At 37.8% G+C, this 23,151-nt stretch overlaps 1 protein-coding gene across 1 annotated transcript in view; it reads left to right on the top strand.

The window, feature by feature from the left end:
* The window catches only part of LOC146003488 (relaxin receptor 2-like), a 354,498-nt gene that overhangs the window by 179,237 nt on the left and 152,110 nt on the right, over positions 1 to 23,151 (top strand). Inside the window, exon 10 of the mRNA XM_083141779.1 lies at positions 12,241 to 12,500. Coding sequence (XP_082997905.1) covers positions 12,241 to 12,500 — 260 coding nt within the window. The remainder of the gene's footprint in view (positions 1 to 12,240; positions 12,501 to 23,151) is intronic.

Genomic DNA, 23,151 nt, shown 5'->3' with positions numbered 1-23,151 from the left:
CATGTTTATTTATTACGATATATATTAATATATTTTATTGTAGCAAATAGGGTTACAATAAACCACACATAGGACACGACTGAAGGTATACATGATGATTTGGCACGCAAACAGTTTGCACTGTTGCCAGATTACAAGAAAAGCGGAATTCAGCGGTGCATACATTACCCATATTATACCAATTATGACCTCACGCGTATCTCGAAAATGGTACGCGATGTAATAAAATGAGTGGCAAATCCGAAATCATCATGCCAAAATTAGTTAAGAACAAATATTCGCCAACAGGATACAAAATGGCTGTTCCCTAGTGTTATCATTAAACTATATATAAACATGACACTTGATACTTTGCAAAGTATCATTAAAAAAATTGCCAAAATTCAACTACAGAGACTATAAAATATTTTAAGTTACAATTAAATAGTACATCCAGAATGTTTTATTTTCACTGGAATACAAGTTTCCTTAACACACTCAACAAACATTTGCGCAGTAGATTCATATCAGAAACAGAAAAATGTATATTTACATATCAGTTTTTATTTGCTTTAATCAAACTGTTCGAATATTATTCAGGTCCATTTACCATAAAAAGAAAACTTTCTGTAAAAAAAAACGTAACATGTATGGTGTCAAAAACCATACAAGCAATTTGAAACATGCTCTTTAAAAAAAAATTGAAAAATAGATTTAAGGGGGTTCTAAAGCCATGTTAAAGCATAGGCCCAAATTTCTAAGGGTAACCTTTCAACTAATATAGTTTCGGTGAGGAAGAAATTTTCCGATATAAAAGATTGTTTTATTCACTAGAACATGTGAACCTTATAATTCTGTTACGATTGAAGGGATTTAAGTAAATAACAGAAAATATAAGGTCTCCGTCATGTTCAAACTGCTCCGTACAGATGGCGCTGAAGTGGTAGTTTTGTTAATACCGGTGCATTTTCTTTCTTTTATGACTAGTATGGAAGATTTCGTGGTGAAACAAAGATCACATGTTCTTCCCGCAAGCATCTGAAATACTATGTGAAAAAATGAAAACATTTCGTACCTTCAAAAAGTAGTGCCTATCATTAAAATTTTTGAAGTGGCGTTTCGTCGCAATATACTCCGTGGTGCAGATTTTAGCCAACACTGTTGCCGATATCTCACGTCGTGTTTTCTAACGATATGATCAATACCAGTGCGTCGAAATCGTGAAAGTTAAACCAAGTTACCAGAGAATAACGAATCCAGTACATGTTGGAAGAAGGAAACATCGGAAAAAACTGAAAGGTAAGTCTTACATTTAAATGCTTGTTGCTTAATCCATCAAAAGCAAAACGTTTGCAATATGCAAGAGTGATGCAGAATGTATGATTTATTTATATATTGAGGAAATACCTTCCGATATAATTTCTGTGAGAATATCGCTTCAACGTCTCAACCTTTACAACGCAGCACGCATTTTACCTTACAAGCGAAGTTCATAATTCTTTGCAATTGTAAAATCAGAAGAGAATGTTATATTAAATTAGGCATAATGCAGATATTACAGTTTTGTGATTATTACTAGAGCATGAAATACCTTGATATAGATTATATTCTGGCATTAAATCGATATTGCACAAAATGCTCTACTATCGTTCTTGGGAGATTATTTTCGTATTTCACTGGTGCTATTCAAATGTACGTACATCGGAATTTGTATTACAAATCAGTCGTTCATTATAGTTTCACTTTGCCCTTATACAAGGTTGGAACGAGTTGTTTCTGACCTGTTTTGAACAAGATTTTTCTCTTTTATGTTTTTAAAACTTGAACACAGTTCATAAAGCTCACAAATGTTAAATGCAATAACTAGGTTAAGCTGTTAGGTTGGATTGGAATAGATTTATTGTGAGATCCCCGAATTTTGTGCAAGTTCTGGACAACGTTCTGTTATCTTCTTTCACAGAATCAGGTCAGAAAACCGGTTTTGTAAGCTGTATAAAACATTTGGTTTTCTCGTTCCTTCATACTTTTGAACGCCTTGTAATGGTAGGGCAACATTTCCAATAAGTTCAAGCTTTATGTATTTAAAGTGTAAAAGTACACTCTAACAGCTAAGAGTAAAGTCCTAACAGTCTACCAAACAATATTTTTCGTGTTTACTGAGAATTTACAAATTAGTATAGATTAGTAAATATTAGAAGTTCACATATTTTACAAGTGCAAGGCCAATTATTTATTTGTGGGGAAGATTGAGTGATTTTCAGAGATATCATAATTTGTCCAGATTATGTTACGAATATTTGATTCAATAACCTACTGAAGTCAAAGTCCTATTCATAGGCGTGCGCACGGGGGCAAGTGGGGGGGGGCCTCACGGACGTTCGCAGATTTTTTCCACATAGGGACAAGCAAGATATTTTTCCGTGGGGCATATTACCCCGATAATAGTTCTGCCCCCTCAAAAACACCACTTGAATTTGAAATTATCGCATACTTGCGTCCCTCCATTGCATACGTAATAATTAATATAAATTACTATGACTGAAATCAAATTATACGTGTGAAATATATACTTTTAGGTAGATATTAGTTTTCGAAGAGGGAAGTGTGGTAATCCTTGCCCCCCTTCTAGACGTTCCATGCCCCTACATTATTATACTTTCAACTAGAAATTTAGTGTAGAGGAATCTTATGACTTATTAAACGATATTGGTTGCAGTGGTGCAACCACAAGGGGGCAGAGGGCATTGCCTTATCACAACCTTGGACGGAAATCAATTCTAGGAGCGCAGACATTGAATTAAGAGAGAGTAAAACTAGCAGAAATTAAGAGTAGCAGGAGAATAGGATACTCAAAATGGAATTAGTTTTCACGTCTTTCTATCATCATTTTTTCCAGACGGCCAGGAGCACTTGTAGGGTGGCACAGAGGGGCAATTGCCCCCTCGACTTAAAATTTTATATACAAACAAAAATACATTTCGTAAAATTTTCTTGCTCGGTTCGCTCGCAATATCTGCTTTTCTTACAGTCTTGTCAAGTTCATAGTCATAGCTAGGGGACGGCGGGAGTTGTCCTGGACGCTGAACAATCTGAATGAGAAAAATTGTAAAAGAGAACGCCATGGCGTCCCGTGATTTTTTTGCGCCATATTAAATCAATACAGTTTTCACTTTGCAAAAATTTGGATCGTGAAATCTTCTTGCTCGCTTCGCTCGCAATTTATTCTCTGTAGTGCATTGTAAATTACCAGAGACAGTGTAAGAACAATTAAGTACTTCAGACAGTAGCTCCTGTAACATCTTGGTTTGGAGGAAAAGGAGCGCGCATATTTCAGAGACAATTTATAACATTTTTGCTATTGGCTTGTTATGGGGCGGATGAATTGATTATGTATACTGTATATATATATATAAATAATATGTCATATATACACACACACACACATATACCCATCAATGCATTAGAACTAAAACAGTGAGATAAAGTGAAGTCTTTCTTTCCCGACTAAACTTTCAAGGCTTTTGCCCCCCCCCCCCAATCAGAGGGTCTGCGCACGCCTATGGTCATATTTAACATGCACTGTAAAGATAGATCTGAGTCACTGAAGTGAGCTGATACCGTGAATCAAACCTTTTATAATTCTGTTATAAAAGGACAACTTCGTTAACCATTATGGTGCAGTTTAGATCAATTATATTCACATCCACTTACACAACATCTCTTTGTTGTTTTCATTTTATTATTAACTCAACTTGTCTGTGGTTGTAACAATGTAATGAAAATTATTTTTTTCATCTTTGTTAAGTTCATAGTCTCATACACCATATTAACAATATTTTTATTTGCTCCTTTTGCAGATGAACATTTGAGAATCTATTTGATGTGTCTTCTAAGAATACCTTGAAATTTGTAAAAAGGTCAAAAGATTTGACTAACAATGGCAACTCAATACCGTGGAAGTTTGTGGATATGCATCTATGGAATCAAAATCGTCTGTGTGGATTGTTTGAACTGTACACAATTTGCACATACATGGTTGGATGGTGGTGGTTTACAAGATATCAAGAGTCCAAAATATACTCAAGAAATGATGTTGTCAATATCTGGTTGCAAGTAGTCAGCAATTGGGAACGGTATATTTGAGAAACTGAAAGTAATGGGAATGGTATAACTTGTTTGTCTTGTCTGTCAAGTTATAGCACACATTCCTTGAAATTTTTGCTAGTTCAAATTTTGAAGGGTATTTGCCCACAATCTTAGGATATTCATTGCTTTCTGAATGGAATGATGATTTCAAGACAGCAAGAAGCATACGCATCTATGAGAGAACCACATAATGTTGCAGGATGGGCAAGAAGGAGAATGAAGTTACATTGAAAGAAAAATGTTAATGTGAATTTATACGTATATCCTGAATATATAGTTTTAGTAGTCCCTTCATGCAATGATTTTTGAATGATTTGAATTTTATTCTAATGGTAATTATTACCATATTGTATCTTAGAAAACTTCTCTCACAATTCTTATCTGAGTATCTTATCTAAGATATCGACAGTGTGTGGAAAAGTTACTTTTCAAAAGTAATTCAAAGTTAATCACTTGAGAAATTAATTCAGTTATAATTACTGTAGTTTTAAAACGTATCTAATTTAGTTACTATTACAATTACTTTATTCTAGATTAGTTATATCTTGTAAGACATGGTTCAGAACATGAAATGCAAGTGCACTATTCATTTCATCACAGATGACCACCAACAACTTAGCATTAAGTTCATATATAATTGAGGACTAGAAGTGGTAAACGTTGTAAGTGCCAAAAGCGAAAGTGTTTGGAAATAGCATCGTTCCGCACATCAGCCCGTAAGAACGTGCACACTAGTGACCTCTTTACACGCCCTTTGAACTACTTAGAGGGTTACCAGCCACATTTTGCATATACCACATTATAAAGCATGGCACATTTCACAGTTTAACGTGGAAAACTGTGTTTGAATTATTTACCAATTTTAGTCTTCAATTATAACTGCTGGTGTCCGTGTTGGAGTGGTTAGAACAGCGCGTTACGACGCTAGGAGTCTCTGGTTCGAATCCCGGCATGGGTATGCTTTGTATGTGATCCTTCATAAGTTTCATCATTTATCACTCGTTCTCATCTTTGCGATTAGACAAAAATGGCAGAAAAGCGTAGTAAAATAAACTAAATCAATCAACCACATAATTATAACTAAGTTAATATATTTTATATGTACAGAGGTAATAAAATCCATATCTTTTACTTAAAGATGAAAAAAATATTTTATTGTATTTTTGTTGAGCAAACAATATATTATTCAGAATTACTGTTAAACTGTGGTATACCAATGAGGATTGTTGGAGATTATATAGCCTTATGTCGAAATTATTCTAATTAAAATACACTTGGAATAGATACATTCTGGGTCTTGGCAATAAATAAGATTGTTCTCATGGTCTCACGATTTCAATAATCACTAATTCATCCATTCTTTCAGGCGAGGATATGATTCAACAAATTGTAAAAATGGAACAGAAGAAAATTCGTTTCTATGCAAAAAAAAATATATAATTGTACACTTCTGTTCACATCAATTGGTACATACTTCAACTGTTCGACCCTATAAAGAGTAACACTTAATGTGAACAGGAGTGTACAACTAACTTCGAAGTTAGTTACTGGTTAGGTGGAAAAATAACTGAATTTCAGGTACTAATTTCATAAAGTAAGTAGTTTACAGTGAATGTTACTCGAAAATGTTACTGTTACTTCCAAAGACAGCTGCAGAACAAACCAGTATAATTCGTGAAGAACTGTGAAACAGGACTTTGGATTGTGCGGAGGCAGCTTGTGTAAAATTGTACTTAAGTATTTTGAAACGAACAAACAACCACTCTGCTGCTCACTTACCTTTATTCCCGGTTTTCAAATAAAGGCCTCCCCGATGGCGTGGTGGTAAAGTCGTCGCCTTGTAGCTACTCAAGAGGTTCGATACATGATGGAGGCACATTGCACAGTGGTTCGGATCCCACTTTAAACGGTAGGTCCAGTCCTGATTAGCCTTTCTGTGCGTAAACATGACTTAAAACATCAATTTAAGTTTTTCAAATAAATAATTTTCTTAAAGTATAGTAATTTGAGATTTAATTTCCATTGTAACACTGTTAAGTCTTGTTTTCATGTCATAAAAATGTTGACGAAGGAAAGCTTTTATAGTATAAAAAATATACATAAAAACGTAACGTTTCCACCCTCTAACAGGATCTTCTTCAGACGAATATTCACAATTGACAATAAGCAAAGATTATTTGGTCTTATCGTCATCCTGAGAAAATGGAACACTTTTTTGTATCAATTGTAATTCTGCAAGAAAAATACATTAGGAAACTGAAATTTACGGCCTTGTGGAAAAATTAACGTTAATACTTTTAAGCATTTTTCAACAATGTTTATAATTGAAAAAATTGAAAATGTGTTTTATCTTTAATTTCATTTTACTAATACAGGGTGCAGAAAATAATATCTTGCGAATGGTATTTCAACAATGAAAGCACGGTGCGTTGAATACGTTCTACCAAAGAATATTTTGAACGGTCGCTCCATACACAAGAAAAGAACTTTGCTGGAGCAAGCGAATGAAAGCAAGTCTCTGCGCAAGTAGTGACGCGAGACGGCTCTAGAAGTACCAATGAACACGCGAGAGGGAACGGGATTGCGCGGATCGGCGGAAAGCTGCTGTAGTTACCAGTTTTCGCAGCATCGTGTACTGCTTCGCTCTGCCCACTCGATCCCCTTCTCTGCCGCTATGTGCTGCCTTGCTGCAGCAGAGATAGTTGGGACAGAGTATAAAGTCTCCAATCAAAAGTAGAAAGTACTGTCATACAAAATAAAGTGTATAGTCAACGCAGGCACGTATCCAGAAATTCCTTTCGGGGCGAGGGGGGACAATATATTTTTAAGTGGTATAGATAGACCTCACAGGTGCATATTTAAGGCCAGTGGTGCCCTTTTGGTGGCAACGCGGGGAGGGGGGGGGGCAAGGAAAGTTTACTTTCTCTTGGTAGACAAGGCCTAGCATTAAGAGGCCATAATGAGGAGCAACTGCCCCCTAAATAGTAGCCACCGTTTAAGGCTGCCAGTTTTATCACGTGTTTGTCCGTTTCTTCTCATCAGGCATCAAAACATCTTTGGTGTCTTTGAGTGTCTTCACGAAGCTGTTACACAATGGATGGACAATCCACTCGACGATGCGAGATTCAAACTGTGGGCTGTGAACTGGATGCACACAGTTCTCGAATATTTCTCCCTGATTCGAGCCTGAACACCACTAATGTGTCTTGTCTTCCCATGTATGCAGCTCTTATAAAAGCTGAAACCCACCAAATTGTTCATATTCAGGCCTAAGCACTCGCAAGTGTTCAAAATTGTCCGTCATAGCTTCCGCAGTCTTGTCATATATCGGCACGAAACAAAGGAAGTATTCTTTGAACACAGCTGGATCGAGAAACAATTAACGCGCAGTGAAAACCCTTCCGTTCCCAACACATCTAATGTTTCGACTTCCAATATGATAAAATGCTCACTCATTTATCTCCAGTGGCGTGATAGGGGTCATAACCCTTCATTGCCCCAGTATTTCTAAAAAAAAAGAACGTCAAAGGCAGAGAAATATGGCAAAATGAAGACTGACTACCGAGAAAAAGTATACGTAACCCCCCCCCCATCCCTTCGAAAATGCTGGGTATGCCAGTAGAGCAACCGCACGACATGCCAGAGACCCTGGTTCGGGTCCTGGCAGAGCCTGAAAATTCCGCTAAAATATCTACATATCCAACATCTTCCTGCTTTCTCTTCTCGACATTCATATAATTTTCGGCTGTCCCATTGTAGTGGTTAAGTTTTTGAGTGTGGGTCGAACCCAGTTGGCTTAAATAAAAGTCATTTTTATCCCATGAAATTCTCGGACTGCAAACACGAAATTTGGGCCGGGCACAAATAAAATTACAGTTGATCTGTGCAACTTATTTATGTCTTAATAAACCGCCCCAATATCCGGTACTCCTGAAATATTCACTTTAGACCTTCGATCTCTTCGGCCGATGCCCCGAACTAGAACTACACTGAGGCTCCTAGAGTTCCACAGACGTCAATATTTTCAACTTTAGACACGAACTAGAAGTAGACTTCGGTAGTTTACGGGAAATTGTCTCACTAGTCCTCTTCATTTTCAAATTACTAACAGATTCTGTTGTACTGATCAACCGGGAAATTGAAGCCGGGTATTTACGTCTTCATTATATTCTAGAATGTTCCGCAGGTAAAACGTTTCGTTAATATTACCAGTGGGTGGTTCGATTCCACCTCTTATTTAAGAACGTTTCCTTTCCCGCTTTCCAAAGAATGAATAATACAAAGAATCGTCCTACTCGTGGCACGCTTTGTTGTGCAGCTTCCAAATGATGACAACAAATCTTTACACAATGATCGCGCGCGACAACAACAATGAAAACGCAAGAAAAGTTTACGTGCAATATTGTCAATAAAAGGGTTATAGAACATTCTCCGTCTTGCCTCGATAATTACTCTCCTTAAATTATCGTCACATTATTCAACAAGCAAAAAAAAACTAATTTATCCAGTGTAAACTGATAAAATTTCCTGCGGGGGCTCGGCCCCCTGATCTCCAACTTGGATACGTGCTATGATCAATTATATGGTTATGGAACATTCTCTACCTTGCCCCGATAATTATTTCTCTCCTTAAATTATCGTCGCATCTTTCAAGAAACCAAAAACCTAATTTTATGTAGTGTAAACTGAAAGATTTCCCTTGGAAGGGGCTCGACCCCCCCTGGTACCCATCTTGGATACATGCTATTATCAATAACAGGGTTATAGAACATTTTCTGTCTTGCCTAGATAATTATTACTCTTCTTAAATTATCGTCACATTATTCAAGAAGCCAAAAACCTACTTTATCTAGTGCAAACTGAAACATTTCCTGGGGGATCGACTCCCCTTATCCCCACATTGGACACGTGCTATTATCAATTACAGGGTTGTAGAAAAATTTACCTTGCCTCGATAATTATTTCTCTCCTTAAATTTTCGTCACATTATTTTATTTCACACACACAAGAAACCAAAAAGGGTCATTTTATCTAGTGTAAACCGAAAACTTTCGGGGGGGCTCTAGCCCCCTGAGCCCCCTTGGATGCGTGCCTGAGTCAACGCAGCATTTGCTTCAAACTTATTCACAAATGTTTTCAATTATTTCAATTACTGTCCTCACTTGGTCAGTTTCGTGTTTGAATTAACTACACTTATTATTGTATTTTCTTCTCTGCGTTCTGAATATTAAAATAAATACTGAACATAAAACAACGAATTTTATATTAATATTTAACTACACTCATTATTGCGTTTTCTTTCTGCGTTCTAAATATTAAAACAAATACTTAATATAAAACAACGGATTTTATATTAATATTTCGACTATTACTACCCTCTACTGATGATATATTGCTTATTTCTGTAAGAAGAACATATAACTAAAATCTCATGATTATCAAATTCCCTGATTTACTACTTTTTTTTTAATTCACTAACTCGCCTCTAACCAATATGGCGTCATCTCACATCGAGTACCCTAATCGACCTACCTGTATGTATGTACCTTGGTTATATTTACGCGGAGATCTGGCAACATGGCCCTCGGTTGCCATGGCAAACGGTGCTGCCATCTGTTATCGAAAAATTACCACAAAATTGCCTTTAGTACGGCCTTAAATAAGAAGAAGATTTTTTAAAATAAAAATCATGATTTTTATCATCCTGGTTTCAATCAATAAATGTATAGTTAGTTACATGTTTTAAAACTATTATAATTTGGATTTAATGAAGTAATTTGGATTGTGGTAATATTTACCCAGGGAACGTCCTAGCAAGTTAACCAGAGACCATGTAATCAAATAATGTTTTATTATTCAAGAATTGGAGCTGCGGTGGAAAAGTCGTTAGAACGTTTTACTGCCACTCTAGAGACCAGGGTTCGATTCCCGAAACGGTTGCTCTCAGTTGGGAACTTTTCCCATCGTTCCTTTACATAAAGCGGCTCTGGAGTTTATCCAGCCTCTAATGAATATGTACCGGGCGCAAAGCCGGTCGGATCATGGTACTGCTCACATCATCTCCACGTGAGGTAGTAAATATGTCGGACTCTACATCCACGTCCTCTCTCTCTGCCACCGTGGCATGCAACAAGCACTGGGAATATTTACTTTTACCTACTTGCTTGTCGGGTATGAAATGAACTGGTACGATCCATTAAAAAATTACATGCATGCAGTATAGATCGACACGTAGATAGGGCAGGGCAACTTAGGGTGAATCGGGTCAAAAATCAAACAATGTACATATTTCAGTTGATTTTAATCGAATTTAAAATTGTCTGGAGTATATACTGAACGTTCATGAGTATTATTTTTGTGTTTTATGTTTTAAAAAATACGCATTGACAATACCCAGTGTAAGTTTCATGTTTCTTTTGCTTTTTGTACAAAAGTTACGTACGTTAAAAGTTACTGACTTCTTGGATACCCTGTACAAGGAGATTGGCATTTTCGCCACGAAGGTTCTGAACCGATCCACTCTCGCATCAAAAATCGCGACTGCACCATATGCAACGTCACTTCCTCAGGAAATTGAATGGCAACAAGTTTACAGAAAATAAAATAATGTTGGATTATACTTATTTTGATCGTACCTCGTACGGATTTAATTCTGGAGTGAAAATCTCAAGATCTTAACGAAGTGGCCACCTTGTTAAAAGGAAACTTTAGTCCGAGAGCCGAGGGCGTTCACATTCTTATATTCCTTCCCTGCACACGTGGGAATGTTCGATAAGAGAGCACGTGATGAAGGCGGCAGGAAATATGCCAAAAGGCACGTTTCTGCTTTGGGAAAATCCTGTCTCAATTTCCTCTTGATTATTGGATGGATTTTCTTTGCCCAAAGAAAACTGAACTGTGAGGAAGTGTGCGCGTAGTGGCCATGCTGAGAGAGGACGTACCTACTTTCCGGCGTCTTATAATCACTTAAACTGCGAAGTAGATGGCGCAGTGGTAGCGTTGTTGCATTGTGATCAAGGGGTCCCGGGTTCGATAACCCGGTAGAGGCACATAGTGGTTCGGATTCCACTATAAACTGTTGGTTCAGTCCCGATTAGCCTTACTGGGCATAAAGTGGACTATAATCACCAAATCAATCAATCAATTGATCAATCAAATACTCAAATTAACATGAGGCATCAATTGGTATTTACAAAATTACCTCAAGGGTGCTGTAACACTGACAAAGTGAGCTTCAAAACGTTATTTCATCACTTTAAAGATGGCGCCTCCTCCAAACATTTGCGTCAATGAAGAGAATAGGTTTCTTACCCTCTGGAAGCCTAAAACGTACATAAATTATTCAGCAAATGAACCTTCAATAGGACTATCCCTATGCATGCGGACAAATTAACGTGCCATTGCAAATGATTTTAATCAACGTCACCTCCAACGAGATCCAGCGTCGAATGTGACAGTTACTCCAGGAGACAGGATCAGTCAACGACAAGGGAAGATCAGAACGTTGCTGAACCCGTCAGGAGCATTCTGGCACTGTTTCCTCACACCTGGGAAATAAGACATTTGTTTCGATCATGAAATCGCAACTTTTTCCTAATTTAAGATAGGTTGAGAAAACCTTCACCATTGCATTTCTCGTGAAATTCTAGCCTGATTTGAGCTGGCCCTCGTGGCAGAGTGGTTTGCACATCGCACTACGACATCGGTGGTCCAGGGTTCGAATCCCGGCCTGGGCATGGATGTTTGTGAGTGTCCACTAATCAATTTCATCATGTCATCACTCATCCCCATCTTCGCTAATTAGCCAAAAGTGGCACAAATAGCGAAGAAGTAAAATAAAGCAAATCAATCAATCAATCAATCTAGCTTGATTTGACATTCACATCACCCCCCCCCCCTTTCCCATTTAAAAATTTTGAGTTGAATTCAATACTGCGGACGTCCGCTTGGAACACAACAAATTGGTTCCTCCTATACCAAACCTGTTTCTATCATGACCAATTGTGCCCAGTCTAACTCCTTTAGATTTTATAGAGGGTGTTAAAGGACTTCTGAATCACCCTGTACTACAGAAGTAACCTACCTTATGTCTAACGGCTCTTCTTTCTCTTCCAGGATTCCTGAGCACCCTGAGCTCGGAGTCGTCCGTGTTCATCTTGACCATAATCACGTACGACCGCTTCGTGTCCATCACGCAGCCCCTGGCTCGGAAGGAGACGACACTGCGTAAGGCCTCCGTCAACATGACGGTGCTCTGGCTCACAGCCATCACAGTTGCCCTCATGCCGCTCAGCGGGCTTCGGTACTACGGGACAGAGTTCTACGGCAGCAACGGAGTCTGCTTGCCTCTTCACATCCACGACGCATTCGCAAAGGTAGGTAGACACTCCCTCCTAAATAGAGTTAAGAATGCTTGCCCTGTAACAGCCTTCTTCAGCATGATGGTGCTCTGGCTCATAGCCATCATGGTGGCCCTCATGCGGATCAGTGGGCTCCGGTAATACGAGACGGAGTTCTACGGCAGCAACGAAGTCTGCCTGCCTCTTCACATCCACGACGTGTACAAATTTAAGAAACCAATTTTGTCAATTATTAAATACTTTTCACGTTGCAAATTATTGTACAATGCGTAAATGTAGAAGCAGATTAAAGAAGAATTAACTAATACAGGACTTACTTATGTTTTGGTACAGAGCTACTTTTCCATGTGTTCAGCTGGCATACACTGCCGTCTATCAAAATGAACAATCGAATGAAAATAGCAACTTTTGTAGCTACTTTTTTGCACAATGGAACATATTGTGTAACTCGCAACGTACAGGAAAGTATCTTTCTTGTCCACCGATGCCAAGTTTCTAGGTGCTTTGCCTAAATCCAAAAAGGAAAACGAAAATATGTAACCAGAAAAGGGGTAGGGGAGAAACTCCAGCATCTATGCGTAATGAGAAAACCAGTTTTTTGTCTTCAGCCAGTCTTTCGACTTGGCAGTCAATTTTAGGTGACCGTAAGCACTATGCATCTCATTCATTAGCTACAAATTTTCTTCATCATGTTTCAGAGATCCAAAATATAGGAAAAAGGATCAGGAATTCAGGAGAGGATAAAATTACAGAAATTTGTTATTTTATGTAAAGTAAATTAGCAAATATGCACAGTGGCGGCGATTGGGTTCCAAAACAAGGGGTGGGCAAAGTGGCAAAACTGGGGGGAGGCAAGAACAGTTTTCTTTCCCTTAATACATAAGCTTTAGTATAGTGCGAGATCAAAAGTAGTGAAAAGGAGGGGGACAACTGCCCTCCTCGCCAACCCTAATCGCCACCACTGATTCGTTGACATTTTCCTGTTGAAGGTATGTATCTAGAAGGAATAGAATATGTAATTACATACAAATCCGGGCTCAAGTTATTATCACAAATGATACTGTTTTCTGCAGACTGAAAACGTCGAACAAAATTAGGAAAGAACTATTTGGGAAGGGAAATTCTTATAAACCAGTCGTTCGGGGCTGAAAAATATCGCCATTTCCGGACCAGTTTCGGGTTTGGGAAACTTTCGAAATTTACGGACGCGGTGAAAATCTGGAATTCTTCACAACCTTCTGTTTGTACTTCTGGAATAAGAACCGTTAAACTGCAGAAATTTTTGACCCTTTACAGCAAAAAGTTCCAATAATTAACCACTTCGGAATACAATCCTTTGCAGTGGCAGTGATTAGGCTGGAGCGAGGAGGGGCAGTTGCCTCCCCCCTACTGTTTGTCACTTTTGTCCCCGCACTATGCTAAACCTTATGTACCACGGGAAAGTAAACGCCCTTCCCCCACCCCACTTTTTACACTTCGCCCCACAAGTTTTCGAACCTAATCGTCGCCACTGATCCTTTGGAATTTCTTGTCTGTTCGGGATCCCGAAAGTCGGCATCCGAGTTCAATAATTCACACGGCATCGTCTTGAATTACTTTTTTTTAATACAGTAGCCTTTGACGCGTGAAAACACGATGCAATGATGGTGATTAAGTTGTCTCAGTTAGATATCTATGCAAGCAAGGCGAATCTAGTTTCTATTTAAATAGTGGACTAAAATTGGAATTTGACAACATCTCCAAGGTAATTTCACTCAATTTCAACTATATGAATTGTAAAATAATAATAATAATAAACAATGAAATGCAAGTTCTATGACTGAGGGGTAAGGTATGAAATCTTATCTTCCCCCCCCCCACCAAAAAAATCCTGCAGCCGCCCTTTTACCAGGTTACGGAGATAAAAACAATAACTATATTTTTGCTCAGCGAGAAATTATATGAATAATTCTAACTTTAGTAGAGAGGCCAGATCCGAATATATATATATATATATATATATATATATATTATGATATTATGTGAGAGATTACAAAATAGTTTTTATTGTTAGATTTTATTTAATTCTTGCTATCTAATGATCAATAAGATTTCATACTTACGAGCATACTATTAGTCTTGCATATGTGTTTTATCTTTATTTTGTATATGTTGCTATGAGGATTGTACACAGGAATTTTTGGGGGGTGGGCGAAGGGTTGATGCGAAAATGTGGAACAAACTGAAGATCAGAAATGCAGTGAGGTTGATTAAATTATGTTATTTTGCGTTGCTTGTCTGCTAAGTTTGTCTAATTGCGACGATGAGGATGAGCGATCATATGATGAAATTGATGAAGGAACACACAAAGAAGGCCTATGCCCAGGCTAGGATTCAAACCCGGGACCCCTGGCTTCGTAGCGCGATGTGTTAACCACTCCGCCACTGGAGGTCTTCTTTTCTTATCTTAAATCGGGACGTTTGGTATCCTTAGATCAAAGTTCATAAAGCTAAATTACCAAATATTGCACGCTGCCGACTTCGGGAGTCTGCCTCTGTGCACAGCAAACACGTTCATTTATGCAAGCACAATAGCTATCTAAACTTTTACAATTTTGGAAAATTGTCGATGTTATTATCGTGATTTCTTTTAGGTTCACATTTTAATATTTCTTAGTTTCGGGGGGCCTGGCCGCCATTGTCCCCCCTGGGTATGGGCCTGCCTTATTCCATTCCAGGTAGGATTTTTTCCAGCAATGCCCCTGCATGTAGCAGCTTTGATGTTTGTTCACTCAGCCTCTAACAAATGGGTACCTATACTGATCCCAGGCCCAACTGGCAGCTGACTTACAATCGTCTTCGTGGGTGTGTGCTTCCACTAGTGTCAACAACTTCAATTGCGAAGTAAAAGTTATAGGGGTAACATCGCTCTCCCGTTACAACGTTGCCAAGCGTACGTCTGTTTTTGTCAGTTGTTTTTATTACTTGGTTTGTACACTGTTTGGGTGTTGTGTGTGCTTTTCTGTGCTTTGTGTACTATTGTAGAACTTTTATCCAGTAACGGCGCTGATTACTCCCCCCCTCCCGTTTAAAGCCTGAATCACACGGAACTGGATTTCCAGTAGGAATGCTCTAGCTGACGCTGGACTGACTACCCATTTGCTAGTTTTCGCCTTACACGATACTTGTCACACCGTACTTGTCGATAGTCTTTTGTTCCCATAATGGCGGCCGCGCGAGATGTAAACAACGTATCACTTCACACTTTAAAAATACGATAACTATTCAACCGAGAGGAATATCTCTTCGTATTAAATGGTTTTAGGTAGAGAACAATGGCGCTGATAAAATACATACTTTAAAATGTTTACTGTACACGTATGGAAGAATAGTTTAGCTTTTTCAATTGTAAACACGGTGCACTCACGATAGATTATAACTAGACGTGCCTTTCGTGCTGTATGTATTATACATTGTAATTGGAACAGCTTACAGAAATGATCCATTAAATGCTTTGGTGTAAATATGTAAAGTACAATCGGCTATAAGATTTTTGGAAGCATTTACGTAGCATTTAAGCCGGCTTAAAGGTGTAAGGTGGGCGTGGACGAGCAATTTGAAAAATGTTGTAGGAGAATTACTGCTTAATGCTTTTATTAAAAATGCAAAAGTATGAACTAGAGATTGGCTGAAAAAAAAATATGGTAATCAATGCGTATCGAACAATCTTTTTAACTCGGGTTTGCATTATTCATACATGAGATTCGCGAGATTAAAAAAAAAGGTCAAACACTTATTGATACACTTGTAATAATAAGGATTTTCATTTTCGGCTACTCCTATTTGTCACGTACACATCTCATCGCTTTGCATAAATACATAAATATTAATGAACTGAACACGAATGCACTGCACACCATCTCTTTACTTTTTTTTTTATCGAGAATCGTTGAAACTATAACATAAACAGCCAGCACTCGGAAACCACAGACAAGAAAAGCTCCTTTGCAAACTCCCAGATTATCTTCCCATGGCCAAACTTTGCTCTGATTGGCTGTTCCACAGAATCAAGTCGACGAAAGTGCAACGTCCGTCCCACCACGTAATCGCCACACTTCAATTAGGAGGACGGCAAAAGTCTACCCATAAGTGCTAACTTCCTTAGTTCAATCGGTGGACACAGACTCTAGATATCTCAGGGCTTGCTGGGTAAAACGTGAACAACAACTTTATATACCGTATTCTCGCGTCTATTAGCCGCACGCGTGTATAAGCCGCACCCCCTTTTTTGGCCTTAGATTTCAGGAAAATAAAATTTCTCGTGTATAAGCCGCACCTCGTGTATAAGCCGCACGAGTGACTTTTTTTTTTTTTGCGTAGGTAGCCAATTTCAAGTAAGTATTTTAAAAGTATTTTAACCTTTATTTTATTTAGCGCAATGATCTACATATTAATACCGTATCATTCAGTTTGAGTCCTCAAAGCCCTTATTCACTGTCGTTGCTGCTACTCGTTGAAATATTTTCTGCACAAGAGGTATTGTCATCTTCATCACTAACATCATCATCCCACAACATTTCATCCTGGGTACCATCTAGGGCATTGGATATGCAGCACTTCAGAAAACCCTTCACAACTGTCTCAGACTTTACACTTTCCCACGCTGCCAGAATCCATTCACACACTTGCTTGACAGTCGGACGTTTGATCTTTCCTGTTGCTGTAAGCTCGTGGTTTCCTGCACTAATCCAGTCATTATACAGACGCCGGAACGCAGCATTAAACGAGCGAATTACACAAACGTCTAGGGGCTGCAGTACAGACGTTAGACCCCCAGGAATCACAGCTACATCCGTTTTCAACTGTTGCAATTTTGTCTGTATTCTGTCTGTTAGGTGACCACGAAAGCTGTCCCACACCAGCAAACTCTTTTGCTTCAGCAATGCACCAGACCTTCTATTCCACACTTTGTCTATCCAGTCCAATACCAGTTCTTCTTCCATCCATCCTTTCTGCTGGGCACGTATGATAATACCCGGCGGAAATGTCTCCTTTGGCACATTCTTACGCTTCAGCACAACATACGGTGGCAGTTTCCTTCCATCTGCAAGAACACCCAACATTACGGTGGATCGTTGTTTCTCTCCACCCGTGGTCTTGATCGATACGGTGTGCGAGCCTCTCGGTGCAACTGTGCTGGGCATAGGCATGTCCCAGTAAATAGGTGTTTCGTCCGCGTTGCCGATCTGAGACAAGCTATAATCATTGGACTTTCGCATTCGAATCACGTATTTGTGAAATTTAACAATTTTCTGATCAAAGTCTGCAGGGAAATGTTGCGCAATTGTTGTCCTACGGCGAAGCGATAAACTTTTCCTACGCATAAAACGTGAACACCATCCCGCACTAGCTCGGAAAGCTTGACGTCTGATGTCTAACTTTGAAGCTACTTCACGAGCTTGAAAACGTATCATGTCTACGGTTACAGCATAGCCAGCACTTCTCCTCTCATTTACAAAAGCCAAAACTTCTTCTTCTACCTGTGGAAATTTGGCTCCTTTTCCACGAAATGTCTTTCTCTTGCCACTTGTTGCAGCAAGTTGTTCCTTCTGATTTCTCCATCGACGAATGTTAGACTCGTCCACATCGTAATATCGCGCTGCAGATCTGTTGCCGTTTCCTTCAGCATATCGTATCGCTTGAAGTTTAAAATGAGCATCGTAGCAGATTCTTCTGCCAGACATCCTCCCTTTAATAGTACCAACCTTGACCTCAGGCTCACAACCTTCTTTAACAACTTCACTTTACTGAATGGTTTCCAGATCAATACGACAGTAAGGATGATTCGTGTTCAAAGATAAGATATTATCATATTGTTGCAAAAAACTATTTAAAGATAAGATATCATATTGTTGCAAAGCCTGCTACAGATGCATTGTTGTTGGATTTGCTGTTAATGAATCCATTATGTGATAAAGATAACAAATCAACGTATGTATTTTAGTATCCTAGCAGTAGCTGCACTTTCTTTCATTCGCGTGTATAAGCCGCACATGCTTTTCTTATCATTCGCGTGTATAAGCCGCACCCCATTTTTTGGTCCACTTTTCGGGGAAAAAAGTGCGGCTTATAGACGCGAGAATACGTATATGTTTATTATAAACTTATCATAAGAAAGTCTGTTAGCACATTAGTCTTTAACCTTTTTCGCTTACGTGCATTTACATTTATCCTACACGTGCATTCACCACTTCTGGACTCAAAGGGAGGCAGGGACCATTCAAATTATTCCTCGCAGTGAGACGCCAGGGGGAGTATAGAGACCTAATTTTATTTAGGGCGCCAAAATATATACAGACAGATAGAGGGAAAGAATTTTACAATTCTACATTTGCTAAGTTAATGCAACAACATAATATTAAACATTATTCTAGATACAGTGATCTGAAAGCTAGTATAGTGGAACGATTCAACAGGACATTAAAAAATCGCATGTGGAGACAATTCACCCTACAGGGCAATTATAAGTGGGTGCAAATTTTACCCGAGCTAGTCCATGATTAGTGACAAATTAGCTAATTTTATTGTAAACGATCCTAAAGGTATAGGATACGTAATTAAAATTATCAATACTTTACCTCCTAAATTCTGGAATATATCAGAGAGTCGAGGTTTAGTGAATGATATTATTAATAAAGTTCCGTTCGAGTTACACGTACCTGGTTACCAATATTGTGATCCTGGTACAAAACTTGAGAAACGAATAGAAAGAGGGGACAGGGGTATTAATCCTTTGGATGCAGCTTGTAAAGAACATGATATTGCATACAACACACTCAAAGATCTGAATGATCGTCATGTGGCTGATCAAAAACTGGAAGAGGCAGCTTTTGGAAGATTAACAATCAGAGATGTATCATTGGGTGAAAAAATAACAGCATTGGGTACAGCTATTGCTATGAATACAAAACAAAAATTAGGGTGGGGTTTGTAATATAAATAGCCTGAAAAATAATAATAATAAAACAACAACATGAAACCAAAAGGAGTTGTTTACCAAATACCAGATCAAGATCTTAAAAATTTAAAACTTAATTCGATTTTAACTAAAAAACAACAAGAAAAGAAGAGGCAAGGTATAGCCAAAGGAAACGGAATGAATTATTACTCAGTACGTCACTATTAAAACGATTGCAAAATACAAGAAAGAAAACACACAGTGGAGGATTCATATTCAGCATTCTAGCTCTCCTGGCTGCATTGGGGGCAGTTGGGAGCTTATCTGGGGGTAGTGCTGCAATTGCCAAAACTGTAATTGATTCGAAAAAAAATAAGGCAGAACTAGAAGAGCAAAAGCGTCATAATCTTGCCATGGAGAAAAAAATAGGCAAAGGTGTGAAGTCTAGAGCACTCAGAAAATTAAAAAAAAATAAAAAGCTCTTACCAACCAAGACATCGAATCTTTAATTAAAATATTTAAAATTTAACACTTCAGGTGGGTTTTCATGTCTGATTCTCTCCCTAAAGGTAGTCCTCACTCTCGAGAATGTGGCGTGGCAAATTTGGACAAGTCCGAAAACGTTGGTACTCACTGGATATGCTATTATAAACAAAATGACAATGCTTTTATTTTCGATTCTCGAAGGGGTACCCCCTACAGAATTAATTCGTTACTTGAAACATGTTAAAATTTATTACAACGATGATCGTATTCAAGATTTCGATCAAATTATATGTGGCCATGTTTGCATTACGATGATCAGAATTTTAAATAAAATACCAAACATCAAATTAAAAGATTTTCAAAAAACTGTATTATATATTAAATATGGGAATCTTTCATCTCTCCAGCGAGACTTCGGTTTTGAAACTACATCTTCACGATGATATTATTTATCCAAAATCCATAGCTCTGAGAGCATTCTACAATATGTATCTGATTCCGAATGTAACTACCTACAACAATACTATATTAGTAGGTAATGAAAAAAAATATTATACCTCCTGGACAGTATAACTTATCTACTTTACAATCTGAACTTCCAACCACTGCCTTGCTTTCTCAAAATTCTGTAACACACAGAGTAGAGAGAACTACCATGGGAGAACTTTTAGGATTTGAGAACAATAGCAAATTAGAACCAGGCGTTAGGCACATAGGTAAATTTATACCAAAATTCTTAGCTATTGAGACATTGAATATTCACTGTAACATTGCCAAAGGTATGATAATCAAAGCAGAAGAAAATTCGATTGGCAGTCACAAGGAGACAGGTATGATTGCTACATTTAAACCGAATTCGGAATTTATGGAACCTATCTTCTATTCCCCAATCCCACCAGTCTATTTCCCTGTTTCTATTGATAAAGGTAATTACATAGAAATAACTATTACAAAAGAGAAAAATGAAATCATCGATTTTGCTAGTGCTAATAGCACTGCGATAATAGAAATTAATATTTAAAATACATAAATAAATACCAAGATGGAAAATATCGAGAGTTATGAATTACAGTCTTTCGCTCCAAACAGGAGGACATTTGCAAATTTGAAACAGCCCAACAAAGAGATACAGTATGAGATCACGGTGGGGGACGGATTCATTCATCCACATAGATCTGATCTGTATATAAAATTTGATATTGTAAAACGAAGTAATGCTGAAGAATATCCCCTCCCTGGGGCTAATATAAAACTTATAGATAATTTTGTTCCTTTCTTATTTACTCAAATTGAAGTCAGAAAGCATGGTACAGTCATTGACAGGGTTGATTGTCCTGGAATTACATCCGCTACAGTGGGGACATTGAAACTGTCCAAATCAGAGAGTGCATATTATAAAGTTGGTGGGTTCGAAGCTGGAACAAAAATTCAAGCAAAAGTCACACAGTACTGTTCCCCATGAGATTGCTATTTGGATTTTTCTCTGATTATAAAGAAATTATGTGGAAAGGTGGTTTGAGTGTCATATTTCGCAGAGCACCCAATGATCATAATGCCATCAAGAGATACAAAACTTTGAATGCAGATGGAACAGCTAATGAGGCTAGCTTACCCGAAGCTGCGAAATGTGTGATCCAGTCTATGGAGTTGCGAATGCCTATAGTTGAATATGAATCGAATTATGCTCTGAAATACAAATCCAACATTTTGAAAAATCCTCAAATTCCGATACAGTTTTATACTTATCAATGCATTCAGAGGTCAGTGGAGGGTAAATTGTTTGAATTTGACATTACTAATCAGTTCCAATCTTTGCAATATGGTATGCCAAAGTTTGTAGCTGTGCTGTTTCAAACAAGTAGAAATGACAATCAGGAAAAGGATAGAAGCGAGTTTGATAATTGTAAAGTTAAAAATGTGTATCTGAAGAATGGCAGAAATGAAGTATTTCCTCGTGAAAATTACAATTTAAACATTACAGAACAAGATTATTTAAAATTATATGATGCTTATAGTGTATTTAAAAGAGTAACTGAAGGTAACATAGATATGTATTATAATCCAGATGAGTTCATTATTCACAGACCAATGTTTTTAATAAATGCGTCAAAAAGAAAATTGGTAGTTATAAATGATCGAGCTAATATTAAATTGATATGTGAATTTCATGAAACTCTACCAGAAAATACAATATGCAGTGCAATTTTAATTGTGGAGAAATCATATATTTATGATGTAAAAAATCAAAGAGTGATAGAAAAATTTTAATAGGAGAGAATAATATATAAAAAATTAGACTATGTGTAGATTTTTTTGTTGTTTTCAAAATTTTGGTTTGATGTTAGGTTCATTTTTTTCACATGTGTTGAGTGCAATTATTATTAATTTCTAAACTAAAGTGTCCCCAAGGCAAAGTATGAATTCCACACTCGAGGATACACCTCTTGTCGTCGTGTGGATCCAGGACTACTTTTTTTATTTTATTCGTTGTAATCTCATGGTTTGAGCTTTGTATTCTATTATCCTCTCGAAGTATCCTCGACTGTGAAGAAAGGCAATTAATATAATCCTGGAATGTCAGTTTGTTTTCCACGGTATCTTTGCACGTTCCTTTTGCTTTCTTCGTGACTCTGCTTTCTGTTCTGAATGTATACATCTTGGAACGCAAACCAGCAAACTCAACAATAATATCACCGTTACACTCATCTTTGAACTTGCCGAGAACCTTCTTGTTGTGGGAAGAAATTCCAAATCTGTTAGGTTGAGGGTAGGAAGAAGTGTCGAAATAACCAAGCATGGACGACATATCTCTCTTTTCTCTCCAGAGTTAACATAAGATTGCTTTGATTAAAATCAGGTGGACATTTAATTTCGGGAGCCGGAGGTAAATCGGAAAAAGTATCATGCAAATTATTTGGAAATTCAATATCTACCTCAATGAACAAACCAAATTCACGATCATCGAAATGATTAATATGAATTGAAATAGGATTTATGCACTCGAATCCTCCGTATGGAAGTTTTTGTATCATTGCGAATCCATAGAGATTGTTTATATCAGCGTAAAATATGTAATTCGATGGTCGATTTGCATCGTATTGATTCTCAGACATGTGAATGTTGTTTGCCTCTGCGTGTCTCTGCGAGCATTGCACCATCCCCCCACGTATCCCTCTTTCTATAAAAAGTAACATGTCCACGTCCGATATCAATTCCAACTTGATCCTGGTCTGGAGCAACATA

This window comes from Lepisma saccharinum, chromosome 20, assembly GCF_977018435.1.
Source record: "Lepisma saccharinum chromosome 20, izLepSacc3.1, whole genome shotgun sequence".
NCBI lineage: Eukaryota > Metazoa > Arthropoda > Insecta > Zygentoma > Lepismatidae > Lepisma > Lepisma saccharinum.
Note: the sequence above shows the minus strand (reverse complement) of the source record. Positions and strands in the feature narration are given on the sequence as shown.